The sequence below is a fragment of the Tachypleus tridentatus genome, chromosome 2 (genome assembly GCF_004210375.1).
Source record: "Tachypleus tridentatus isolate NWPU-2018 chromosome 2, ASM421037v1, whole genome shotgun sequence".
NCBI classification, from domain to species: Eukaryota; Metazoa; Arthropoda; class Merostomata; order Xiphosura; family Limulidae; genus Tachypleus; species Tachypleus tridentatus.
The window spans coordinates 122,008,645-122,033,208 of NC_134826.1; the positions used below are offsets into that span (position 1 = coordinate 122,008,645).

Here is a 24,564-nt window from a genome sequence, read left to right on the forward strand (position 1 = left end):
ACCAATCTTTACATGATACATATACTAATGAAAAGCAAATTATATAAGGGCAATTAAAATAAACTGAGAGTTCACCATCCACTCCAACCACCACCTCAAAAGATTATTTATTTAACCTTATCATGCCTGGAAAAGGGTTAAATTACATCCTCTATTTTTTTTTCTTTCTCAAGAGTTGAGTTACAGAATTGTATAATAGGTATGTATTGGGAAAAACAAACATAATTTCCTTCCTTCTTTCCCATTATTTTTTAAAACTAAAGATGATTAACTGCTAACTTATTTTAATTGGCTGGATGAAAATAAAAATGTATCATTTATAGTGTGATGATGTTTACACACAAGTATATGGTGTTTAATTTTTTGAAGAAAGAAGATTTGAAAAGAATTATTTAATCTTAGATAAACAAATATATACATACACTGCTTGTGCACCAATATTGTGCAATCTATGTCTTCCATGATGATAAAGTCACACAAATACTATAACAAATTTAATACTACTCACACATTTCTGGCAAATGTTTAGGAATAAGATTAATATTTCTAAGGAAATATTAACCCCCAAGGGTGCTCAAAGACTAAACAGTCCTCCTTCCACCCCACACTTGGTAGAAGGTAGGAATTTTGACTACATGACTATTGACAATTTTGGGTTAAAAAGATTGATAAATTTAACATGGATCTGGTCAATGTGAGTCTGGCAGGCATGGCAGCTGACAAAGTAAAGGTGAAATCAATGCCCAATTGAAGAAAAAGCAAGAAGCAGGTCGGCAGATAAAATATCAACGAAATATCAAACTCAAACAAGCCAATTCAGGGCCAGGCCTTGATAAATGCACACTAGTTATCCTTGGCTTACATTTTTATATTATAATCAAAATATATAAAGTTCACCATTATAATGCTTCTGCAGACAAAGTGAAAGACTTTTGCATGACTACACCATCCAAAAACACAAATATGTATAAATAAAGTGAAAGGCACCTCTAAAATGAGTTAAGCTCACTATACAAAGTAATGTTGGTCATATTTCCAAATGTAGTTAAACATTGTGTTATTTAACATCTTATGAGTGAATATACCAATGTTTAGAATCTTGTTTCTATAATTCCTAGTAATACAGTAATAATCATAAGAATGAAGTGCTTTGCTTAGGTAGTGCCAAGATGTGTTTTCCATCCGTTAAGTCAAAAAGAAAAATTTAAAAATTATTGTTTTCCACAGGTTTCCAGATGAAATACAACAGTGCTCAACCAAGTCACTAACTTCTACTTTCCTTCAGAGGTGAACAGGTTAAGAGCCTTCTCATCTGGTTCTCCTATAAGTACAGTAACATGGTTTTTCATTAGTAAATTATGCTGGCTGATTAATCAGATAATAGCTGAGAGTAGACTTGCCCTTCATCTTCACTGTCTAGTAAACTGATCTAACTGGCATCACTCGAGGTTTTGTCAGAAACTTGAGGATAAAATGACATATTTAAGATAATGTTGGTGCTTGGGAGAGCAGATTTTTGCAAGAGAATTATATGAAGTTTACACATGGCACAAGAGCTTTGATACAGATTTAACTACATTTTACCGATTTTGTGCGTGCTTTTATTCAGTTAATTTGTTCAACAGAATCCGTTTTTTTTTCTTTTTGTTAAAACACATACAAACAGCAAGAACTCTTTAAATTTTCTACACTAGAGTGTGTCCTTCTGCAGGTTGGTAACTTTTCATTCATTCCTTCTCCTAAAGTAATATATTGTTGGGTACAGTGTCAGTGCAGTATAGTTTATTTGTATTCAGTGCAATTCATTAAATATTTCTTCTTTGTATAAATTAGTGTCTTCTCTTTCTTTAAAACTCAACTTTCACAACTCATTGGAAATATACACCCAAAGGTCTGTAAACCTCCAGTTATATGAAGCACTAACTTTTCTGTTTTGTTGGTCATCTGCAAGGTACTACAAATATAACTCGCCTAGTGCATGTACGTTATACTGATTAGCTACTTGTTAAATGTTTCTTGATACATTATACTTACTCATTAAATATAAATTTATTGGATCTACCAACATTTGCTGAATCACTTTTTTTTTTTACACAGGTCTATTGATTATCTTCCAGTTAAAAAAACAAATTCTTAAACGTTCTTAGACGTGAAACACAAACTATGAAAGAAAATAGTCCCTGCTTTACTGCATTAGTTATATTATAAATATTCATGATGACAATAATAGCTACCAGGATTTAGACTTCACGTGAATGTTAATTATGAAAGAAACATGGGAAATTCTACCTTTGGATAATCCTAGATTTCCTCCTGGTCACAATTTCACATTCTTCTGGTTGCTTTTGCAATCTAGTGTTATGTAAATACAAGACACTTTGAATAACAGATTAGGAGAAAAATGTAATACAATAAATACAGTAAACTTACGCTATTTGTAATGGAAAATCGTGATTTTAATGTAATTTCAGTCTCATAAATATTAACTAATTCATTTTCAAAATTTTTCACTATTTCTTAATCGATTGGAACCATTAAAATTAGATATATCTCAAACATAGGTATAATGATAAAGTATAAAAATAAGCACTTATAATTACATCATTATGTTGTCTGCATCATAAATTTCAATTTTTAGTAGAAAACACATCACTCTAATAGCATTGAATAAGCATATTACAGCAGTAGTTGTAACGACTTTCGTTTACCTAATATCTTACAAATTCAGTCCGTATCGTAATTATTTAAACGAAATGGCTTGACACTCGGAAGCCAGGAACAAAATACTAGGCACAACAAAAGTTTGATTATTGATAAGCTAGATCACTTCATACGTGATTCACAGAATGAATAAGTAGTAAATTACAAAATTGTCTTAAAGCTCGATAAAACTGTCTGAATAAATCTCTTGTACTCTAAAAGTAAACATAAATTATCATTCTAATTTATTTTCGATCAGCCTTTCTGATTGCGCCAAGCTGCAAGGAACGACTCTTGAAATCGTAGATACTTACACAAGCCAGAAATATCAAAATTTTGCAGCATTCATTATCTTAAGATTTCTCTTATAATAGGCGCTCTATATGACGGAACCTGTGTAACGTAGACGGAAAAACTATCCTTCACCTATCAACAGGTAGGATTAGTTTGTTTGTTTGTTTGTTTTTGAATTTCGCACAAAGCTACACGAGGGCTATCTGCGCTAGTCGTCCCTAATTTAGCAGTGTGAGACTAGAGGGAAGACAACTAGTCATCACTACCCACCGCCAACTTTTGGGCTACTTTTTTACTAACGAATAGTGGGACTAGCCGAAAAGTTTTGTGAGCGTTGGCAAGAATGTTTTAACAGAAACTGGCGAAATCGATTTAAAATCTATAATCGAATCGCAAGATGGTAACAGGGTGAAAGATTCAGAATATGAATAAAATGGAAAAGATATTGAGGAAATAGAAATTCCTATTTCATCGCAAGTGTTAAGTTATATTAACGCTATCAAATTGTATGCAAAGATGAACTTCATGAAAAGGCCGTAGATTTGTTTTTTGAATTTCGCACAAAGCTACTCGAAGGCTATCTGTGCTAGCCGTCCCTAATTTAGCAGTGTAAGATTAGAGGGAAGGCCGCTAGTTATCACCACCCACCGTCAACTCTTGGGCTACTCTTTACCAACGAATAGTGGAATTGACTGTCACTTATAACGCCCCACAGCTAAAAAGAGCGAGTATGTTTGGCGCGACGGGATGAAAAGCCGTAGAATTGGCGTTTTCTTTAAACCGCATGAGAAAGCTCATTAAAAAACGAAACAGTTGAAATAGAACACTTTCTTCAAATAAATTTGAAAAAAATCTTTTTATACTTAAGTATATTTTGCACGTTATTTTTATTCTTATTCTAAGAAATATAGCATAACAGTATAGTAACTTTATATATGTAAAAACGGCTGGTATGCGTTTGTTTATGTTTGTTTCTTTATTTAGTATTTGAGTGTTTTCTATGGTTATGTTGTGTTTATTTGATTTGCAGTGTTTAAAAACGTGTGAAGATGACTTTTGTGTTCTGTGAATCTGGTTTCTATTTTTCTACTTAATTAAAGAAGCCTTACTTATACAACAACTCAAGCCCAAAATAAACCAATACAAAGGAACACCTTTATACCAATATTAATAAATATAATCAAACATATAAGAACGCTCTCTACATTCCTACACTCAATTACACAACCGCCTCCAAACATGTGGTCAGCTATCGGTCAATTACCTCTTTCTTTCTTTGTGAACCTGACGATGATCGAAAAAGGTCGAAACGTTGTTCGCTCCTCTACATAGAGCTTTCTCTACTCATACCAGTCGTTTTTACATATACATTTTTTCTACAAGTTGGTTTTCTCGTCATCACGGATTAGTATAATAACTTTAATCACAAACATCTTACTTCCCTTGAGTGAAAAAATTATATAAAATTAAAGAAACGCATGTTCACTGAACCTGTTGAAGCCGGAAATTTTATTGGGTCCCGTGCGATTCAGCCTCAAACAGGTTTCACTGTATATATGTTTAAAGGGATATACTTAGATCTTTACATAGAATAACAGAGTTAGTTTCATTTAAACTTAAAACAATGTATTTGTATTATTTCGTAACTTTAACATTTACATAGAAAATTTAAAGATATTGCCTTTAATTGCTGATAACAGTTTTGAGTATTTTTACATAGTTTTACTCTACAAGAATTCCTCAAGTTCCTTTGTAGCTTTAAGGTTTGGGTTTGAATTTCGAGTAAAGCTACACTAGCCGTCCCTAATTTAGCAGTATAAGATTAGAGGGAAGGGAGCTAGTCATCACCACCCACCGCCAACTCTTTTGCTAACGAATAATGGGATTGACCGTAACAAATAACGCCCACACAGTTGAAAGGACGACTATATTTGGTGTGAGTGGGATTCGAACCCGCGACCCTCGGATTACAAATCGAGTGCCTTATCCACCTGGCCATGCCAGGCCTCAATATTAATAATCGTCTAATATGATAACTTGATTTGTGATAATGTACTTTTTGAAATTACTAGTACTATTATTATTATAAATAATTATCATTATTGTTGGAGGTTATCGATATTCAAATTTTTGAATTGCCGGGTATTAGATAGATAATACTTGAAATATACTTATATTGAAATAAAGCATAAATTATAAGGAGGAAAATTCTTCTCCTCTTGCTTCAATTTCATGCCCAAAAGTTTAATAAACACGTACTTTGACAGTAAAAATACATGTTATATGAGTTTATTACATTGATATCATATCGATGTAATCATCGTATAATTTATCAGATGTTACCAAAATATAGCAATAATCAACTGTTCCTTCTACACATTTAATTTTTTGAACAAGAAAAAATTAATTATTAGTTCAGTATTGTAACTTAATTTTTATAATGAAATACAAAAGAAAATGAAGTAAACGTACCGTATTCTTTCTCATTCGCCGACTTCCGACAACAGCAACGCCACGCAAGGACAGAAAACGCCAAAATAAACATCAGCCCTAAGAACCCTAGGCACGAATAAATGTTGCAAGATTATTACTTAGACATAAAAGTGAGTTTATGGAGTTGCAAGACATTTTATAAGTATAGAGATATAAAGCAAATTTTCAGAAAATAAAACTCGTCCCGCATAAAAAAAAACAAAGTGAAAAAGCAACTGAGATATACATCGCAATGAGGGAAGACTAAAATATACTTTAGTGCATCTTTCAATTATATGTCATCCCTACCGTTGCTAGGACTGCGTTTCCTTTGAGATCTCTTTTTCTAATATATTTCACTATTTGTTAAATATATATTTGTAACGCCCCTTTGTGTGTCTGTTATTGTAATGTCTTATGTTTTCAGTGTTGTTGTCTGAAAAATTTATATATAATTTACAGCTGAACGATAACAGGTGACTTGTTGGTCCATCTAGTCTGTCCTGTTTCCTAGAACAAACTCTAAAGTAAAAATAAAGAACTTAAATCCATCGCTTATTATTTAAATACTTATCAAGCTTTCCCTAAACTGCACTCATCACATCTGAATGCAGCCCATTCCACAGACCAACAGTCCTGTAAGGAAAATAAAGCGGTCTTAATTGAAAACGACTTTTGCCACGCCAAAATACGTGTTCGTGAGCTCTTATTATACTACCTAAACAGCGTTTCATAGACTTCTGTCTTTCATCGTCCAATGCAGCTGCAGAGTTCTGAAACTGGCAAAAATACTTACTGGGAATGAGTTATGGGAAGCAAAAGATAGATATGAAAAGTTTAGACATATACGATATAGGGCAGTCGCAATGGACACATTTGGAGGACAAAAATATTTTTTTTAAATCTGCACTTAACTTATTTTCATAATAATTCTTAGGCATATTAATTAACGAGAATTTATCATTGCTGAGAGTTATTCGCACATTTAAAACAAAACATACACAATATTCCAAGTCACAAGCTGCCATCGAAACCACTTCCTTAGTTTGTCTCATTCTTTCTGATGATGCATTGTTGCCCAACACCGCATTGTAACAAACTTCCGCGAAATATATGGGGAGATATATCTCATACTACAAAAATAAATTACTTAGTAACTAATCCACTGAATAATGACTAGTAATTAATTATGACGGAATAGTCACATGTTATACAAACATCTAAAATAGCGTTAGGTTACTAGTAATGAATAAAGGACTATACATCAAAACTTACGGAAATTAATTATATCAAATTTATTTATAACGAAATTTCGAACTGTACCTATAGCGGCACCAACAACAATTGTCAAGTCTCTGTCTAGGTTCCACATGGCTAAAAAGCCACGTGGCTTCTCGGTTACATTCTGCATGTTGTGGTCTATATAAGCCAGCATGGTCACGCTTTGTTGCAACACCACGTGACGAGAGCCTGTGGGATTGAAAGTACTGCTTTCATCTGTAATAAACATAAACATAGCAATGAATCATAAGAATTGTTGAAAAATAACTAAAGTAATTCAGTCATATGATTTTAAATATCTTTCTATTAAAAAAGGATTAATATATTTCTTGTACAAGTCATACGAGGTACTGAGCTTTTTTTTTTTTCTGACTCGCATCACTTTTCATAGAACAGTTTGTTTTAAAGTCAGAAATATACTCTTCATTATTTGTCAGTTTGTGTATTTTCTTATAGCAAAGCCACATCGAACCCCTTATTTTAGCGTTGAAACTCAGTAGACTTACCACTCTACCAGCAGGGGACTAGACAGTTTGTTTGTAACTAAGTGCACAGCTTCACAATGGACAATATATGGTATGCCCACCACAGGTATCGAAACCTGGATTTTAATGTTGTAAGTCCACAGATCTACCGCTGTGCCCCATGTTATTTTTTCTCTCGACATTTCGCTTCTAACTGTTTTATCACAACTGCAACTATGAAAACTCTACTTTTATGTAATTTGAGATTATTCTACTTAAGTTTCGTAAGTTAAAATACTCGTATTTTGATTGCTCTGATAATAACCAGTGCTAGCAATAGTCACATAATCTTGCACCGGCACTGCCAGCTGACAAGTTTTTCGAGATTTTCTTTACATTTTCTTAACACGTTTGGGATACTACTGTAATAGATAAAAACAGTGAATACATTTAAAATGTATATCTTATTCGTAATTCTAGTGCTAAAGAACTCACGTGATTTATTACATACTTTCTACTCTACGCGTGATCTCTTATATATACTCTTCAAGAAAAGAAAGAAACGAGAAAGGCAAAATTTGAGACATACTGTTAACAAGTATATTCCGGGTAGTACTGTATGACATGTGTGAAACTTTGCACATTCACTGCTGAACATCCAAAGTATGCAAAAGCGAAGTCCACGCTCACTAGTTGACGTTTAAAGTCACTCAACGTCAATAACGAGTATGCCTCCCGTGAGCATCAATAACTGCTTGGCATCTCCTGCCCATGGAAGCGATGAGATGACGAATCACATCCTGTAGAATGGCTCTCCACTCAGCCTGCAAAGCTGCTGCAAGCTGAGGTAAAGTCTGCGGTTGAGGTTGTCGCCGTCGCAGACGTCGGTACAACTCGTCCCAAAGATGTTCGATGGGGTTTAAATCTGGTGATCTGGAGGGTCAGGGAAGAACGTTGATGTTGTGGTGTCTCAAAAAGACAGTGGTAAGTCGAGCTGTGCGAGGACGGGCGTTGTCATGTTGAAAAACGTCATTGACGTTCACCATGATGGGTTGCACATGGGGCCTAAAAATCTCGTCGACGGTTGCATACGGTCTGATCGGAAATCCTACGTAGCCCTGGTATGGTTGAGGCAGTAGACGTCGCAGTGGTGGTCCTATCCCGAAGGTGACGTAACCGGATGTAGCGATCTTGTGGTCACACGAGGTCTGCCAGATCGTGGACGGTCAAAAGTTGATCCATGTTGTTGGTGACGATTCCATAGCCTTGTGGACATTCACAGCTCTGGCAACATCTGATCGAGATTCGCCTGCTTCCAAGCGACCAATGGCGTTGTTGCGTTGTGCTTCAGTCAGTCTTGGCGTAACTGTATTGCGTGTCGGTGGCTTAACACTGAGCTATGGAAACCGAGAACCCGTCACTTTTATAGGGATTTTGCACATGTTGCACTTGCAGAACATGCAGATCTCTCAAACAAATTTATTGGACACGAATACGTTTCGGGGAAAGATCCGATGTTTTCCTCCGTTTTCAAAGTGCACAACTTTTATTGTCATGACAATCAGTGCCTTAACACGTGTAACATCACATACTCTGAGCTTGTAACGTTATTACATATATTTCTCTTTAAAATAACAAAAATATTCCTTTTGCGTTTCTTTTTTTGAAGAGTATATAATATATTACGTGTGAACGATCGTATACTTAATACATCCAACGTGAACTACTGTAATAGTTTACATATCACACGTGAACATTTAAATATTTTATACTTCGCGTGTGATTTATTATACAGTAATAACAATTACCGCGTGCAATAATGTAAATATTAGTATTTAGGACAGGAAGCGATATTTAATATGCAAGTACACTAACTTACGATAATCTCTATCACATGGAAGTTTTGTCAAAACTTAGCGTTGAAACGAAATTAGCACTGAGTTTCTGTCTTGGCAGTGTAATTATGGAAACGTTATTTATCCGGATACAGTAACAAACATTTTTCCTTCCTGTTTCTAAGCCTAATATGTCTTGGTAGTGCAAGACGGTCTGATTCAGTAACTGAACACATTTTTGTATTTACTGATCATAGTCAATAGTGAACTTAACTATCATAAAAATTCTTCAACGATGAGCAGAAGTTCACACACACGGTTTCAGATACTCGAGATTGGTCTCTGAAGCTGTTTTTCCTTTGCATCAGGCTCAGTCATTTTATGAGTTTAACTATGCACATATACATACAACCAGTTTTAACATAGAATTCTGCGGTTTGAGGGATCAGTTAAACAATTAAAAAGAAAGGAAACATTCATGATAAGACATAAATCAACATAAAACATCCTATGTTAACTACAGTGGTTTTCATAGTGGGATAAGTAAGTAAACTAACTTTCAACTATATTACAGTTCTCTTATCAAACGTGGAAAGCTTTTCTGATAACAATATTTACTCGTTTTTTCTGCAATAATATACAATATACATAAACTCAGATCACAAATAAAAACCAATAGTGCAAGTGTTAATAGAAGCGAGGACTTGGGAAAGTGAACAGATATTGCATTTATCATATTACTGCTCTTTCGCTGAGGGGGTTACAACCTAACCTCTTATATAATATGCCCCTTCCAGCAGCACAGCGGTATGTCTATGGACTTAAAATACTAGAATCCGGGTTTCGATACCTGTTGTGGGCAGAGCACAGATAGCCCTTTGTGTAGCTTTGTTCTTAATACTAAACTTATCTAATATTGCAGCGTTAGTGCAACCATCTCAGAACGGCTGGTATGGGTATTAAGATGACATGAGGAACTACCATTGTTTGGGTACACATTTAGAACTCATTCTGGTAGAAGTTTTGGTTCAAACTGATACCGTATTTGTTTACTATCTGTGCACTTGTCGAAATAATTGATTTCTCGACAGCAGCGCCACTGTGGTTGATTTTTGCGCGCGTTATTCAAAAGTAGCGCGTTTTTAAATATGTTTAAAACATTAAATATGTAAATTTGTATTTAATTTATTATTTAGTCGATTGCGTAAAAGTGAAATCGTGTAAAGAGGAGCCACGTGGACGGCTTTTACCACTGCACTTTGTGAATTCTCACTTGTTACAAGAGGTCACACTTTGCTTATCACGTGTGGGATAAGGCTTGTTGCAAGTATCTTTCGTAATATCATTTTGTAATTGTTTTTATTAAATTATGTTCAATAAAATATCTAAATTGTGTTAACCTTTGTGTAGTTTCTAAAATTCTAGGGTGATGCAACACTTTCGGACATAGCTGTGTAATCATTCCTCATTAGACGATATATTTTTTGCTTTGTTTTGAATTTCGCACAAAGCTATACAAGAGCCATCTGCGCTAACCATCCATAATTTAGGAGTTAAGACTAGAGGGAAATCAGCCAGTCATCACCACCCACTGCCAACTCTTGGGCTACTCTTTTACCTACGAATAGTGGAATTGACCGTCACTTTATAACGCCCCACGGCTGAAAGACCAAATAAATCTACACGCTGTAGGTTTGGCCCAAAATTGAGGCCTGGCATGGCCAGAGGGTTAAGGCACTCAACTCGTAATCTGATTGTTGCGGGTTCAAATCCCTGTCACACCAATCATGCTCGCCCTTTTAGCCGTAGGGGCGTTATAATATGTCGGTCAATCCCACTATTCATTGGTAAAAGAGTAGTCCGAGAGTTAGCAATGGGTGGTGATGACTAGCTTCTTTCCCTCTAGTCTTACATTGCTAAATTAAGGGCAGTTAGCGCAGACTACCCTCCTGTACCTTTGCGCGAAATTCAAAACAAACCAGGCCCGGCATGGCCAAGCGCGTAAGGCGTGCGACTCGTAATCCGAGGGTCGCGGGTTCGCGCCCGCGTCGCGCTAAACATGCTCGCCCTCCCAGCCGTGGGGGCGTTATAATGTGACGGTCAATCCCACTATTCGTTGGTAAAAGAGTAGCCCAAGAGTTGGCGGTGGGTGGTGATGACTAGCTGCCTTCCCTCTAGTCTTACACTGCTAAATTAGGGACGGCTAGCACAGATAGCCCTCGAGTAGCTTTGTGCGAAATTCCAAAAAACAAACAAACAAACAAAACAAACCAATCTTAGTTTCGTAGATTTCTTATGAGCAATATTATCAGGAATGTGATGAGCAAATAAATTTCACAGACTAAAGATGTAATTGATACTAAAATGATTAATCATTACAAGTGTTTGTTATACTACAAATAATTACAGTTGTAATTACTTAATGTGATTTCGGTGTATGCATAATGATTATAATTTTGTAAATGAAGTCGAAATCAATTTCACTAAGGATCACCTTTGAAACTGAGAACGTACTTATGAAAAGAGTGTGTTTTCTTATAGCAAAGACAAATCGGGCTATCAGCTGAGCCCAGCGAGAGGAATCGAACCCCTAATTTTAGCGTTGCAAGTCCGTAGACTTACCACTGTACTAGCGGAGGGCTTTTTATGAAAAGAAGTATCGAAAATAAATAGATTATTTTGATCTGTGTATATGGTCTTTCTCTGTCAAAGAAAATGATACGTCTTATAGAAAAACAAACTGAGTGAAGTATACATTAAGTATTGAATTGGATATGTGACGAGGTTTTACACTTAACATTTTATTGGCGAAGGTGCCAAAAACCCAATAATATTTCGGGATATTTGTTCAGAATGTTCTAAAAATTAAACAAGTTAGAGCTAATGTACCATATAATTAACAAACTTATAAATACCCGTGTAATAAAATCAAATTATAAAAATACACTAATTTTAAAATTATCATTCTATGAAACATTTGCTCATTTCATTCCTTTTTTAAATATTTATTTCAGAATTTTCTAATTGTTATGATATAATTTCGTACAAACTTACATGAGTGTTAGTTGCAATAGCTGTCCGTAATTCTGAATTGATGAAATAGAAGAAAAAAAAAAGCATATAATTAACACCACCTATCGTCAATGTAGGGTTATCCTAGTCAAACTGAAGAATATGGTTGGTTTGTTTTGAATTTCGCGCAAAGCTACATGAGGGCTATCGCTCCAGCCATCCCAAATTTAGCATTGGAAGGTTAGAGAGCATACATCTAGTCACCACCACCACCCATCGCCACCTCTTGTGCCACTTTTTACTAATGAATAGTGGGATTTACCGTTGCTTTATAACGCTCGAAAGGCTCAAAGGGCGAGCATGTTCGAATTCGCAATTTTCAGATATCAAGTCAAGCGTCATAACCGCCTTAATTCGCTCATGTACCAAGGAACGTCCTTTCCAAAAATCTGGCACGCTAACTATATGGCTGCATGTGGCATAACATTAAAACAGCAAACGTAACTATATGAAGAATTATGTTAATGTAATTAACAGTAAATTTATATAACGCGAATAAAGTATTTCTAACTATTAACCATCAGTTTAGGGTCTTTAAGTAATTGGTAACTTTGTACAAAGACAGCTAAGATGACTAAATAATTATTGCTTGTTTCCACCAATGCATGGTAAATTACCAGGAGGTGAATTTGAAGCGAGATAAAACACGTGGGAATAGTGCTTTTGGTGGAGATGAGGGCTATGATGTAGTCATAGGGAGTGATGATAGTTTAAGATATGATAGGATTCACGAAGGAGGAATAGGAGGAAAAGACTGGTATTAAAGACGGGCGTGGAAAAGGAGGATTTGGACAATCATGTCGACAGTCTTTACCTTTGTCATATCGTTTTAGTAATGTACAAAACATTAATTCTCACCCTCTTCCAAAATTAAGTCCACGTGTATTCCACCTACACATGCTTTCTTTTTAGTTATTTGCCGGCGAAAGTAAAAAACGCTGCTAGAAAGTAAAACCTAGGCGATTATATATAAAATAATTTATTTGTAACTAGATGAATGTATTTGGCTTATACTATTAAAATCTGTATATTGTATTTATAACAAAGCTGCTAAGACTGATTGTCACCGTCCCTAATTTTGAACTATTAATAAGAGGGAAGCCTGCCATTTAGCAGCAGCTTAGCGTCCATTGTCCACGCTGAGGGATTGACTATTACTCTTAGACATCCACAATTTCAAGTGCAAAGAATATTTTATGGTATTATGTGGATTCGAACCCACCTCACCAGTTCCGAAATCCACAGCTCTATCACAGAGCCAACTCGCATCCTGGGGTTGAGATTAACTTCAAATAACACTGTTCATGTCCCACCATCACCATTGCGTATTTCATTAGATTTGATTGTGTGAAATCAATCCTTACAAATTTTTAGTAAAATATGACAATATATATGAATGAATGAATATAGACCATATCTATTCATATTGAAAAACAAATCCCATAAAGCAAGCAAAAGAGACCTGCCAGATACAAGATACATCTAGGCTAAGGACATGATGCGACTATGTTGAATCAAATAGCTTTATACATACTATAAAACAGTCTACAGAAACGCGCTAGAAGTAAAAATGTACCTCAAGACGGCTTGTAGGGGTATTAACACTTTCACTAATAAAGCAGAGAACAACGATTCGACCTTCATAGGTCATCTTCAGGTTACCAGCTGTCCTGAAATACAGTCCAGTGAAAATTGTGTTTACACACACACGTTTTAACTCTTTCTTTTATAAATGCTTTGAAAGAATAAAAATAATATATGTACAAATAAATTGTACCTCAGTTCTGTACAGTATAAATGGCATATATGAATATAAGCTTTAAAATAACGATCATGCGTTTATGAATACAAGACCAACGTACAGTCTTACATGAAGTCATCTCCAGAAGTGAAAGAAATGACGAGAGTATCGCTCTAATGAGAACTTTGAACGAGATTACAACAGATGGCGTCACACAATTGAATATCAAACGAAGCGACATGTGCACGATTATTTCTAACATAAATTAATTTATAAATTTAAACTAATATTTATCTCTTCAGCTAAAGTGTGACTCACTTTAGTCACTCCCTCCTCACAGAATATATACAGACAAATATAATTTCTGGCTCCAGTTTGGTAGGCGCCAGGGCGGGTTAATAGAATAATATTGTACACATATATGCGTGCGTGTGTGTTGGATTCGAATTCACGTGCACCACCTGCATGGTTTTCTAACATATAAATGGCCAGAAGTTTGAATCGATGAATCACATCCATTGGTTCTCATGGTCAACCCTTATCTGGTAAGCCCTTCTGCATCGTTAAAACTTGTAAAAATATTTAATGTCACATTTCTTGGCCTAAAATATATTGAGATGTCGAATGACAAAAAAATATAACCTCAATGAAACTGTTCTTACATAACATGAACCGCTACTAAATGACCCTTTTGAAGAGTTTTGTTATTGGCTCTATTCTTTTATTTTGCGTAGATTGGCCATGTAGTAAAACCGGGATTCTAGAGATGACGAATCAGGTTCGAACCCTTGCAAAGCCCAAATACGTTCCCCCACTTTAAACTACAGATGCGTTATAAGAATGACAGTTAACCCCTTAACATGGGTGCTGATGACTTGTTGCATTACCTTTGGTCAGTATGTATTGTTCAAAACTGAGGACGACGGCAGATAGGCCTAGTAGCTTTCCCATAAATACAAGTACTATTCTTCCCGAATTGCAACAGTTATATTACAAACACAACATTACAGGAAGTCACAGCTTTGCAACAACTAGAAACTTTTTCTATTCATTTGACCCATAGCTATGGAAACGAAGAGGTTTTTCAAAACCTACAATATCCTCTTATCGTCCTCATTACGTAAAAATCGTAATGCTTTACTGAAATTACATTGATGACCCTGACGTGTAAAAACTCAGAGAATTGGAACATATTGTTTCTGTATATCATATTTCAGTACAATGATTCTCTATCTCCTTCAAGCATCGTTACGCTTTATGAATTTTTGTCTGATAAGCTGGTTACAAGTATGTTAGTCTTTATGAAACTTTAGATGGACAGAGATCACAGCATAACAAGTTTCTTTGCAATTTCGTAGAACATATGGTAAAAATAGAAGCTAGCCAAAGACAACTCCCATTGTATTCGAATGGTTAAGATGTTTAAAACTGTAAAAGGGAGTTGGTGGTGTTCGTACATCACCTTTTTTAACGTATTTAATGGTGAGAATGGCAAGACTAGAAGACATAAATATACATTTTGACAGAATAAGAACCATCTTCAGCCGAGACAGCTTATGTTTTAAAAGAGTTCATGGGAATGCTTAATAAATACTTGAAGGATAAGAAGTGGCTCCGAGTATCTTGTTTTTATTTTAAAGTTTAGAATATATTGAATGGGACGGCCTAAATGAACCAACTAGTCCCTTGTTATCTTTAAAATATTCATACATACATATAATTAGTAAAACAAAAGCTATTGATAGCAAAATCCAAATCGTCAGTGCAGCACTGGTAACATGTTAACCAAATCTCCTATATAACCTGGCACCGATAATTTCAACACTAAAGAGGAAGGGATTTTTAATATAGATATGCAGCTTAAATAAACCGAGTATGAATTTCTTCACTGTAACCAAGGTCTTTCCTGTTACCCAGGACTATACGATACGGGCCAGGGAAGAACAGGTGCAACATTGAAAGAGTTTAGAAAGAAAACATCGAGTGTTCTTTCGCTAGCCTAAATATATACTGAGGAAATAATTTTAGACTTTGTCGCCCTTAAACAAAGAACGATTCAAACAAGGTACTTTTTAAGTATTGCTGCCAGAGGAATACACAAGCAGTTATGCACACACGAGAAAGAGCACCTGAACCTTTAAAACAGCCGTATACATGTGAGAATAGATCTCTAGTAACAGACTAGATAAAACGACTACGTTTTATCCTCACCTCATTAATCAACAAACATTTTCATTTTATATTTCGCTTGTTGTGTAGGGTAGGTCTGTGCTACGGTTCACTAAAGAAAAGAATGCAATTATTTTTTTTATATAATTTCAAATTGTTGTACAATTAGAAAATGCACATACCATACTCATTGATGTGTTCTATCCACGGTGCAGATCGAATCTAAGTTGTGGAAGCTTACTTAATTTGAGCATCATCTTGTTGTATACAACAGAGTCGTAATTGAGAACAGTGACTGTAACAAGATTGCGCCTGATAACCATACATTGATTAAAAAACAACAACAAACAAACTATCCCTATATATACTTCCTGTTTTGAAAAGTTGTTTTCTTTCCTAATAATATCAAGTACAATAAAGATTAGCCCTAACTAAATTAAACCAAAAAACAACGTATATATGTTATAGTGTCGACTTTTATTTTTATTTAATATAAACTGCACTTGTTTATTTGTTTTGAACTTCACGCAAAGCTACACAAGGGTTATTGCGTTAGCCATCCCTAATTTAGCAGTGTAAGACTAGAGGAAAGACATCTAGTCATCACCACCCACCGCCAACTCTTGGGCTACTCTTTTACCAACGAAGAGTGGGATTGACCGTTACATTATAACGCCCCCACGGCTGAAATGGCGAGCATGTTTGGTGCGACAGGGATTCGAATCCGCGACCTTCAGATTACGAGTCGAACGCCTTAATCACCTGGCCATGCCGGGCCAAAACTGCACTTAAAGGCTTAACTAAGGTCAGGTCTAAAACAAGTAGGACTTTATATCTCGGTGTCTTCGATAAGGATTATTTTGTATTATTCTGAAAATCCTGTATGTAAAGAAGTACTGTTGCAATAAAGAAACTAGTTTAACAGTAAATGTTTAGCGTCTCTGCTAGTTGTATAATACAGAACAGTGTAATTGCAAGTTTGTAGTCACAGATCTCCATTTGCCTTAACTACATAACTGTACGTCCTTCTGATGCAATTTCCTGTAGTGCATGTATTTGATTGTGATAGATGGACTACTTCTTTGGGTAATGTTAAAAATGTTACATAGTATATTTTTTCTACCTTAAAATTCAGTAAATTTTATCGGCTGAAAAAAGTCCTACAAAGTAAGTACTCGTGATCCGACACGAGAACTCAGTCAGTATTGTAACAACCTATGAAAGATGCATCTTGAACATGCGAAAACAATGTTAAAGCGCTATTTAAAAAAGGGCAATTTTTTCTGTAGACTATATAGATATAATAATGCCGTGTGTTATATATCCATTTAACTATTAGCAGGATGTTGATGGACCTTCCCCAAATTTTCAGTCTTACATTTTACGGTTGTTTTTTTTTTAATGGACTTTTTTTTTTAAATTATTATTACTACCTTACCCACCGTGGATGGATTTTCACCGAACTTGGTAAGGAGGTTTTTTGGTTCTAAGGGGAAATGCATACAAATTTTCAGGTTTGTGTTTTGCATTTCTTATGGACTTTTTTTTTTTTAATTACATATAAGGGAAGCAACTTTTCATGTCCTAAGATAACCTTTCATTAATCATGAATTTACATAACTTTCGTCCGTCCATGGGGTGGACATTCCAGCTAGTATAAATATAACATATTTAACACGCACTAAAGCAAACATATTATATATAGTTATGGTGTTCATTACAAAAAAACAGGCTGAAACATTTAAGTGAAAATATGGTTCTTGGTTATAGAATTAAATGTGAAGAACTGAATAATGTATTATTAGGGCGCCAAGTCTTCAAGGAGCTGGAACCCTATTGTTACTGTTCGGATTATAAAATTATTAATATTATATCATTAGGCTGACGTCTTCCTAAGACGAAGTCCAATGTATCTGAGTCGACTTATCAAAGTAAATGCGCTGGTTGACGTGTGTAGACTGAAGTAAGTTATTTAAGTAACATTGACACACAGTGGAAAAAATATGTTCCATAATAAATTCGCCCATTTCATCCACAAGTTAAGAGTGGAAATAATAGGTTGAAGTAATTCAACAGTCTAAAACGTTTTTTTTTTCAATGTTTTTTATTTTAACAACGCAAAAGAAAAATTAAATAATAGAATAAAAAATAGAAAATACAATTCCAAAGAAAGACAGAGTGTATAAGCTTGATAACAATGAATATGATAAGAGAAACGAACACAAGATAGAAAGAAAAAGGTACAGTACTGAGACCAGTAAGAAATCCAGTATTGGGTAATAATGTAAAGTTTATCAAATACAAATATATTAAGTCTCTCTTTTTTTTCTATTCATCATTTTTAAATAATTTATGTAACGTGCCATCTTAGTAACAAATGTTGTAACTGAAGGCTTAGGCCATCTCACTTGTAGCTGTGGAAATTTACAATGAATTAAAGGTAACATAGAAACCAGTATTTGAAAATAAGTGATAAGGTCGTATTATGTGATTAATCAGTGCCTCACATGTTAAAATCGACCTAAAACTGCTCCTGTAGATGAGCACATCACTATATAAATATATATGTGCAGTGAGACATTACTATTAAGCTTTGAGTAATCTAAGATGGCGGCCTTATGACAGTGGTTTCAACGGTAGTAATCAAATAAAGCTCTCCACTAAATTTACTTTTAGCAAATAAAAACATCTCGAGGCAGTTAGATCATATCGAAATAAAAAACAGCAATTTGCCTCTGCGTTTATTTCAGGAATACTTCTTGATCCTTAAAGTTAACCGATTTGTTGATAGATTGTTAATTTACCACTGGTAATTTGTGGATATTTGTATCACGTTGAGTAATTATTAGTTTTGTAGTGTTTTTATTTTAATGTGTTAAAATCTGTTGTAACGTTTAATAGCTTTCTTGGTTTATATATACATGTATAAACAAGTATTAACTTATGAAAATATTTAAAAGATACGTTTTTACTACTTTTTCCATTCCTGATTTGGAACAGGTGAGTTGCCGACTAAAATATGTCAATGCTATAAGAGAGGCGTTCAAAAGGAGTCTGGTTTATTGTGATCATACGTTTGTTTTAAGACAAACTACAGTCTACACCCTAGTCTATCCACTCCAGAGGCAAGACCCTACTAAACAGACATAACTAGTTCAGCAGGCGACATCAGCAGGCTTGCTTGAATTTTTTAGTGTCATTTGCACTGAATCTGTCAACAAAACAAGGTGGCGTCACTAATACAAAAACAGAGATAAAAATGTCCCTTTCCTGTTATTAAAAAAAAAAATCAGTAAAAGAAACTAACGTCCCTAATACGAAAATTGGGGTATAAATGTGTTTGTTTGTTTTTTTTAATTTAACGCAAAGCTACACGAGGGATATCTGTGCTAGCCGTCCTTAATTTTGCAGTTTAAGATTAGAGGGAAGGCAGCTAGTCATCACTACCCATTGCCAACTTTTGGGCTACTCTTTCACCGAGTGGGATTGATCGTTCAGTTTTAACGTCCCCACGGCCGAAAGAGCGAGCATGTTTGGTATTACAGGGGGAGTGTATAAAACAAAACCAATTTGACCTGGTAACGTCCTTCATGTGTGAACGTGTGTAAAAGCAACAAAGAAAAAACACATTTTACAAGATGCTTAAATTACCTGGATACGCAAGTATAGTTCGAAAAGAAAGAAGTTACACAACGAGTCAACTTTTGTTGTTCTGTAAAGGTTAATCAACCAAAGAACACAAGATATGAACACAGACACGACTGAAAAATGAGAATATATTAAACACGATTCACTTATTTTTTCTTCTAATTATTGTTAAGTTCTACGGAATCAAATCACAAGTATCGCCGATTTTCACATCTAAAAAGGGCCTCACATATTCTACTTCGTTCCTATATATCGAGTTGATCATTGTGTAATTTAACGCTGATTTTTTTCACATGAAATAAAACATAGGAAAATGTACTGGAGTAGCCAAAAGTACTTGTTTTGTTATAACTGTTTTCTCTACTATTATTTTTGGCTAGCACTGAAAAAAATGTTAGTTAATATTATTCACGTACTGTTGTAAAACACATTAATACTTGTAATCTATGTGCACATGCACAGTAACGTTTTACTGTTAAGACTACTAACTTACAACTTTGGATATCTTTCAATATCAAAGGTAGATGTCTTAACTAGCTATACTACCTAATAGTACGGAACGACCACATACAGCAGTTACATTTCTTTACAAGTGACGCGCAAAAGAACATTTATATAGGGAACATGTACGTTTTTGAACACAGGGGGAAAAAAATCAATATTTCACAAACTATGAAGGCGAATTCGTGTGTGCATTGTAGCATATTCTTGTTATTTTGTTTACACGTACTATCTCATTACGTCTTTATAACATTCATACACGTTTAATGTGTTAACACAAGCACAGTTATGATTATAAATTGCACAAGGGTCAATGAAATTAAGGAATTGCTATAGTACAGATCCTGAAGGTAAGAAAAACTTTGTTTAAAATTTATTTAGATTGGCTTGTGTGAAACTGTTAAAGAAGAATTAAAAGGTGAGTTTGAAAAAATATACAGGAATAAAACAAAATACAGAGGGAGCTCGTGAAGGACTTCATTCACAAAATATTTTGTTACACTGACAAAGAACGAATGTTTATTCTGTATTACAATCAACGTATGAATGGTGGAAAACAGGCTGGGTCTGTTACACGAGTAGCCTGCAAATATTATGTTTACAATAAAATGCAGTTATTATTTTAATCATCAAAGATTGTTTTTAATGTTAAATTACCTAAAGAAAAATTTAGCCCAAAGCAAGCTGCCTACAGAGATCAGACTAAAAATTAATCCAGTTATTAATATAATCAATTTAATATACCAGTTGAACTAGAAGTAATCATGCCATAAACGATTGTCTTAACAATCTTCTGTAAAAAAATCATTTGAACGTTTTAAACTGTGCATAGCACACTATCCACTTACACAGTATCCCCCACAATGGCACAGTGGTATGCCTGCGAAAGCACAACGCTAGAAACCGTGTTTCGATACCCGTGATGGACAGAGCACAGATAGCCCATTATATAGCTGTGATTAACTTCAAAACAAACGTACTTGCACAGTACTTAACTGCTAAGAGTTATAACTATTGTTCAAGGTTATATTTTTTATATTTTGTTCATTAGAAGAGGTGTTTTACATAACGTAATAACTGTATAAACTTTAGAAGTTTCATGAAAGTTTAGGCCTCTGTGGAATTTCGAATGTTTGTGTAATAGGGTACTATATAACCATACAAGACAGGGTAAACTAGAATTAATTAATCGGTTCAGTGTCAGTTAAAATGCTTTAGTAAGTCAGACAGCGAAAGTCAGTTAGTCATTGTTCAATTAATTAGGAATTTTTACAATTAAGTGATTTTAGCTTTATTTGCGAGTTAGGCGTAGTTATCAGTTTCGAAATTTCTGTTAAAACGTCGTTTGTGGAAGTGAACAAAGCCCGTATAGGTCGTGATTGACAAAATAAATTAATTCGTTATCGTTAAATGTACTGGGACTTCGCACTATATTATCAAATAGTTCAAAATTAAATCCACCCAATTATAGAACATAATATAACACTAATGCTATTAGAAACGAACTGACATGACTGGTAAAACAATTAGCAACATCGAGCTACGATAAGCGTAGGCAGTTCGTTCTTAATTATAATAGTATGTGTGAGAATTGTAATCGAGCCTCTTGATTTATATAGTTTATAATGAGTATTTGTGGCCACTAATAGGGCACCAGGTGATTCCGTAATGATAGTCTGAAGGTCTAGCAGGATTTTGTAAAAGTTAATTTAATTTCCATATTGACCCAAAAGTATACATTAGGAATAGTTTTGACCCATATTTATTATCACTTTGGGATATTCATTTCTATATGATTTTGATCTTCTCCACGAGAGAAATTGAATTATTAATATTGTTTACTCTCTATATAATTGAGCCCCAATTAATCTTTAAGTAAAAACTCACATTCAAAATACCAGGTTAGAGACTTAAAAAAAAACACAAAAAAACAATACATGAACAAGAATTTGTCCTTTAACAAATTCAAAAACACCTTTCAACAAAAATATGGCTTCAATTTTTTCACTGAAAAATCCTACAGGGGTACCCATTTTCCACAGCCGATCCCATAGCGATAGACTGTTTGTTTCTTTTTGAATTTCGCGCAAAGCTACACGAGGGCTATCTGCGCTAGTCGGCCTTAATTTAGCAGTGTAAGACTGGAGGGAAGACAGTCATCACCACCCACCGCCAACTCTTGGGTTACTCTTTTACCAACGAATAGTAGGATTGACCGTCACATTATAAAGCCTCCACGGTTGAAAGGGCGAGCATGTTTGGTGCTACGGGGATTCGAACCCGTGACTTTCAGCTTACGAGTCGAGCGCCTGAACCGCTGGGCCATGGCGATAGTCCGAAGGTCTATTAGTCCATATAATGTTCTTTATGTCATCATAAGGCAAAATTGTGAACAATAGAAGTACATATTACACTTAGGGAGGAAGTATTTCGGCTTGTATATTCATACGTATAACATTTGTAAGTAAAGATTTTTGGTTATTTAATAGTATTTAAATTACGCGAAAAATATACATATGTTTTATCTTGATTAAAAGTTTAATTATACACTTGTTAAGATTTAAATTTTGTCTTAAAATTGAGGAAAATATATTGTATAAAAGAGAAGATGAAACTACAACAGGGAATGATTATTTAGTTGTTTCTGTCATACTAACTGTAAATAACTCTTAAAATTTAAATTAGTTTCGAGTTTAATTCAAAATAAATACATGAGAACTTACCTTTAAAAGACGTTTTTACCACGGGAATAATCATGGTTTCTTTTAAATGCAGCAACTATATCATGAGAGGCACCTTTACCGACTAAATATATATTTTAAGCCTTGTTTCTCTGAGCTAATATACGAACAGTAATGTTGATACGAAAGCAAAACAAATATCAGAGTTTTTTAAATCCGGAAACAACTCTAAGAAAAAAACAATAGAATTTTTCAGTTACTGATACAGTTGCTGTATAACTATATACACTCAAAAACAGGAGTTTCTGTGAAGTTTTGACGGTAAAAAAAACAAAATATCTTTGGTTCTGTTAAACCAACCAGCAGTTTTCAAATGAGAAAGTCCCCTACACTTGTAGTTGTACAACACGAGTGCAATTTGTCGATCGATAAATTTGAGTACGATACTTCCAACACAAACTTCAACTCACTAACGTTTTGGGAATCAAAAAGGTAACTTCCTTTCCTACACAGTTTCTGTTATAATTTTTGAAGAATTCGGTTCATTAACTTACATATAAGGCACAATTATATTACACTATCACTGTTCACTGGCTTCGGTTTGAGTATCCTCGAACCTTATTCCACCGCTTTCGCACATACTATGAGATGTTATCATACCAATCGAACGACGTCATCCACAGCAAAGCTCGTGATGACGAGTTGTGTGCTTACGCTCATTGGCTGGTATATGTCAATGTTTATTTTATTTTTCCCTCTCTCTCGGTGCTTCTATAGCAGAGTTTTCTTTCACATTTTGCATTTTTAGACCTGTATTTTAATTGCATTATTGCAGTTAAACGGTATTGCTTTATTATTTAAATGTTTTCTTATCTGAGGTTAAAGAAGAAACAATAACCATTTTTTCACATATTGTGATATAGATCACTAACACGCTGATCCTAATATATTGTTAATGGTATAATATTTATTTTCTCAGTAGAATCTGTGCGTAGTACTTTCTCGGTGTTTGTTTGTTTTTCTTATCTCGATTATTTATTTTTATTAAGGTATTCCTTTGGATTTCCTTTGTTGAATATAGTGTGTATTTCTCTTGTTATTTTGGTCAATTTTGTTTTTTTTAAGCGTTTAGTAAACAAAAACATTTTAAAGCAAGATAGCTAAACCTATGCCTTTAGTTTCTTTGATTTGTTTAGTTTGGAAAGGGAATTGTCTTCATGTCACTTCAACTACAAAACGCTTACATAATCTGTCTGGAGTAGGACAATAAAAAGAAGTGATTAGTGTTAAAGTCACTTAACTGATAAGAGCTTATCATGTAAACTAATGTTTACACTTGTAACAGCTACTGATTTGAGTGAAGTACACGAATTGAAAAGGGCGTATTTATCAAACTATATTTCTAATAAAACTACTGTAAAAAAGTTCTTTTGTTTACGCTTTTTTGTCTTTCTAAACTATCAGAAAAAAAAACGCATAATGATACGAGTTAGCTGAGAAATACGAGTCGAATTTCTTCTAGAACATTGACGAGTATGAACATACAGCGAGATATGTTGAAGCAGAAACTTTTAGAATCCGAAATATTGAGCTAAACTGTATAAATGTGTGAAAAATTAAGTAATTTAGATACAACAGAAGTTAAATGAAAGCTTTTGAAAAGGGGGGGGGAAATACCCGAGCAAGAACAACAACAATAAAAACTC

The 24,564-nt window shown here is 34.5% G+C and overlaps 1 protein-coding gene across 1 annotated transcript in view; it reads right to left on the bottom strand.

Moving 5' to 3' along the window:
* LOC143245593 (uncharacterized) overlaps window positions 1-23,504 on the bottom strand; it is a 34,567-nt gene extending 11,063 nt beyond the window's left edge. Inside the window, exons 1-5 of the mRNA XM_076491949.1 lie at window positions 22,901-23,504; window positions 6,790-6,963; window positions 5,467-5,553; window positions 2,867-2,915; window positions 2,290-2,352 (exon numbers count right to left, since the gene is read on the bottom strand). Coding sequence (XP_076348064.1) covers window positions 2,290-2,352; window positions 2,867-2,915; window positions 5,467-5,553; window positions 6,790-6,963; window positions 22,901-22,934 — 407 coding nt within the window. The 5' untranslated portion in view covers window positions 22,935-23,504. The remainder of the gene's footprint in view (window positions 1-2,289; window positions 2,353-2,866; window positions 2,916-5,466; window positions 5,554-6,789; window positions 6,964-22,900) is intronic.
* Between the last annotated feature and the right edge of the window lie 1,060 nt (window positions 23,505-24,564).